At 33.5% G+C, this 4,186-nt stretch overlaps 1 protein-coding gene across 1 annotated transcript; it reads right to left on the bottom strand.

Moving 5' to 3' along the window:
* Nucleotides 1–707: 707 nt before the first annotated feature.
* LOC18008368 (zinc finger protein 6) lies at nt 708–1,516 on the bottom strand. The gene has a single exon (XM_006391399.2). It carries the CDS (start codon nt 1,418–1,420, stop codon nt 827–829), a length of 594 nt encoding a protein of 197 aa, XP_006391461.1. The 5' UTR covers nt 1,421–1,516; the 3' UTR covers nt 708–826.
* Between the last annotated feature and the right edge of the window lie 2,670 nt (nt 1,517–4,186).

Genomic DNA, 4,186 nt, shown 5'->3' with positions numbered 1-4,186 from the left:
GAAATAAAAAAGTTAGTGTCACATTTTAAGAGATGATCTTTGTTTTTGTTGATGTTGCTATTAGTGATTTAGTGTCCTGTTGGTTGGTTGTGGTACATGGACTAAGACTATGGAACACTTAATATACTTGCTTTTCCTTTGGTGTTAATCCTCAAATGTCTTTGATTGGGAAAATGAGTTTATGCTTCATACATTGAAGTCTACGCAAACCTATAAGTTTTCTCCCAAAATTCTGGTGGAGTTCCAATCTATTTAACCGCAATCTTCATCAAATAACATGTTGTAAAATGTGCAAACGCATTCATGAGAATGGAATTGGGTTTTGATTTTTAGAAAAGGTTAACATGCTTTTGTTGGCTAACATGCCTTTAGAGGTTTTATCAGTTCCCAAATTGGTAGGAATGTGCACCTTTTGAAAGCAAATAAATTTGGAGCCTAACACATTCTTGAAGAGTGGTTAAAACACTTGATTAAGTAAATCCCTTGTGTAAAATAGCCTCTATTTGAAAACTAGATCTGGTTTGGTGTGCATCTCACAAACTAGCTAATCAACTTCTTTCAACATTAAACTTATATTCTCCAGTGACTAATTAAACAAACATTGACAGAGTAATAGGGAAGAAAAGTCACACTGCATTTGTACAAGATGAATTTAAAAAAAAAAAGCAAACGCATACATAGAACATGAGATTTAGTAAAATAAGAACACATTTTTTTTTTATCACTTTTAAACTGAAATTAACAAAAAAAACCCAGGAAATTAATTACTCTCTAAAAATGAAATCCGAGTAGTATTTTACAAATTTCAACTGGACCAAAATAAAAATTAACATGGCCCAAGACTTAAATGGAGGTCCAGCCCAATACCATTCTCTAACTTGACTCCGCTACTACGATCACTCTCTCCGACGAACCTCCTCATCTCCGTCAACGATCCACCATGTGCCCTAACTTCTCCGGCCATAGACTCCATACCGCCGCCGTATAATCCCCTTCTTCCAGATCCACCGTGAAAATACATGGGACCAACGACGTTTTGTGACGACGCGTGCTCACCATAAAGCCACTTAGAAGTCGAGGAAGAAGGAGAGATCATCATATGCGGCGGAGGATGCGGCTGAGAGAGTAGGTGAGGCAGCGGCGCGAAGGCAGAGAGAAGTGGATTCGTGTGAGGGTGAAAGTTCTGATGACGTGGCAAGCCACGAGTGGCTAGCATCTGTGCGCGTTTAAGAAGCTGACGCTCTTTCTTGTGAGCGTTTTGGTGACCACCAAGAGCTTGAGAGTTTGCAAACTCCCTGCAACAGTATTGACACTCGTATTTCCGTGACTCGGATCTTGGTTCGGGTGATTGGTCTTGATCCGACGTCGTTTCAAGAAGGTTTATGCCGAAGAGTTTCAAAGAGGATGTATCGGTCGCCATATATGTATATGTACACAGATTAAGAGGGAGAGAAAGAGAGAGAGAGAGAGGGGGATTGAGAAGTCTTTGTTAATGGAAAGATGAGATTAGAGACTTAAATGGGAACAATGAGTTTGCATGTGCTTATATTTATAATTAAGATTTAATTATTTATATTTTAATCACAAGTGAAATAATTATGGAGTCTAGGTTGGTCCACTCACTTTGTTTATGGCATGTTTCCAAATATTTTACAATCGCTTTGATTGGTTTTGATGCTTTAGTTTCCGACTTCCATGCTTTTATAAACACTTGTATAGATGATTTATGTTAATACACACATAACAATAAATAAAAGCTGTGTAGGTCTAACATACCTCGTAAAGCATTGATCGTATATTCTATAGTGTAGTATAGATAAACATATTCCTAATCTTATTATTTTTATGTTCAACCATGTCACGGGTTTGAACCGTTCAATTAGTTGATTGGACATAAAGGAATTTTGTTTTATTATCTTATAATATTGATGAAATAATTATAAGATAACAATTCTATTGAATAGATCTTTGATCTGCCCTCTTAATATAATTATCTATGCATTTATGTATGATTAATCAGGTTATAATTGAGGTCCCACCATAAATACTTTAATGCCAAATAGATTAACATCAAGTATAAAGTGTTGGCGTGATTGACGTTGAAATTAAGTATTTGTTTAGACATGGCAAGATCTTCCCGAATCTTACTAACTACAACCCTGATTTGATCACTAAAACTTTTTAATCGCAATTATTACTTTGTATTAACCATTTTGAAATCAGACAGAAACAGCTAATTAATTAACTAAGCCTCTACTTCCTTACCCCCCTGAACTCATGCATGACCTTTGCTTTTAAGATATTTGGAAACTTTACTTGTCACCAGTCACCATCTTGTCTTCTTAACACTTTGCCAGTTTGAGTTTAGTTGACAATTGAATGAACCTAAATCATTATTTTCCTACAATATAATTTGATTGATTTACTTGAACTACCTTATTATTTTTTCTTCTTATGGTATTTCGATAGTTGCTACATAGTAATTACTATCAACTATTAGGGTTTTATCGGTTTTCCCGGAATTATTTGCAAACGCCATATATATTTTTGGTTATATGCGTTTGATACAAACAATTAGAAACGGAATTATAGAGTTTGAAGAGGGAAAAAATATTGTTTTCACCTTTTTAAACCTTTCCAGCCGTAAAAAAAATCTTACATTTTCCATGACTGGTTAAAATAAAGATGAATCCAAAAAATAAAATTCAAATAAGAGGGAACAAACACTCTATATATAGTAATTTTGCAACAAATTAGAAAAATGCTAATTCATTATATGTAAGACTATCAGAGTATATTCAAATAGATTTGGTGTGGCTGGGAGACTGCGAATGATTAATACATTGGTGACCTGATGTGTATCAATGTATATGTATTATGCATTGTTATAAATGATAACCGTAGTTTATTTCAATAGATCTTTCTCATCTTATATGACAAATTTAATATTTTCTCAAAATATGAATCTCTCTCCAATTTTCTAACCTTTTGTCTATTTCCACAAGTTATGACTGACATGTCTATGTACGTCAGGTTACAAGGATACGTACGTCAACTTACTCCGTAATCTTCCAGATTCTGTTCCAACTTCAGTGTTTACTTTTGTTAGAGCATTTGCTATTTTTACAGTACATTAAACATAAAGTCGCTAAGAACCTACGTGGTGGTAACCCAATCTTTTTTTTTTCTTTTCAAATCCAAAAATATAGTTTTTTCCCTTCTAAAAATAGTACCCAAAAATCGCTTTTCTTGATTATATATGTTTAAATAGCTGAAAAAATTGTGCACAAAATATCAGGAATGTCTAGAACTTGTACTTTAGTTAAATTATCAGAACCTGTTACGCTGCAATGTCTTATTTGGCTTCTTGTAGTGAATCTCTTACCTAATCTTCACTTTACCAAGATTTTGTCTCAATATTTGATTTCTTTTACTTTATAATTTAATTTTGTTTATGTCTCTTTCGCTAAGGGGTTTTAAGTAGAGAAGAAAGATGTTTTACGTTCTAGACAAACATTGCATGACTCTATATATTTCATTTCCTATGTCGACTTTTTGTTTGACAAACATATTTTTCTCTACCCCCTAAAGCATGTAATTTCTACAAATATCTATGCAAATAATGTAATTATGACCAAATTTACATACACATAGTGGGTATAATCACACAAAAAGTTTATTAGGATCAATAGTATTTAAAAAGTTGTTTAAGGATGGAAAGAGATGATTATACAAAGGGAAATATTTTATTTATATGGAACACTCACAAATTACAAAAACACTTAAGGTTTTCTCTCAGACTCGATTACATGATTTGGCTTGGTTTATGCAAGCACCCAAGCCTCTTATTTATAGTAATACAATGGATACCTAACTTAAGATTATTACACACGTAGATACCTAACTTAGAGCTATTTAGCATGTGGATACCTAACTTCCTCATGCATAAATATTTTATTATTTTCTTATTTAACATATGAATTATGATGCTTTACTTATTCAACATGTGCATCATTATTTATTATTATTCCCCCCTGTCTCCAAAAGAGAGGTAGATTCTCCCTTATCCGAAGTCTGAATCCTCGTCGTCTTCTTCGCTGTCAGAAACTATCTTCGTTATGAAGATTTTGTGGCCCGGGATATACCTTTTGATTGTGTACTTCTTTCCTTCAACTCTGTAGATTGG

The sequence above is a fragment of the Eutrema salsugineum genome, unplaced genomic scaffold, assembly GCF_000478725.1.
Source record: "Eutrema salsugineum unplaced genomic scaffold, Eutsalg1_0 scaffold_9, whole genome shotgun sequence".
Classification (NCBI taxonomy): domain Eukaryota; kingdom Viridiplantae; phylum Streptophyta; class Magnoliopsida; order Brassicales; family Brassicaceae; genus Eutrema; species Eutrema salsugineum.
This window is presented reverse-complemented; position numbering and strand designations above follow the sequence as displayed.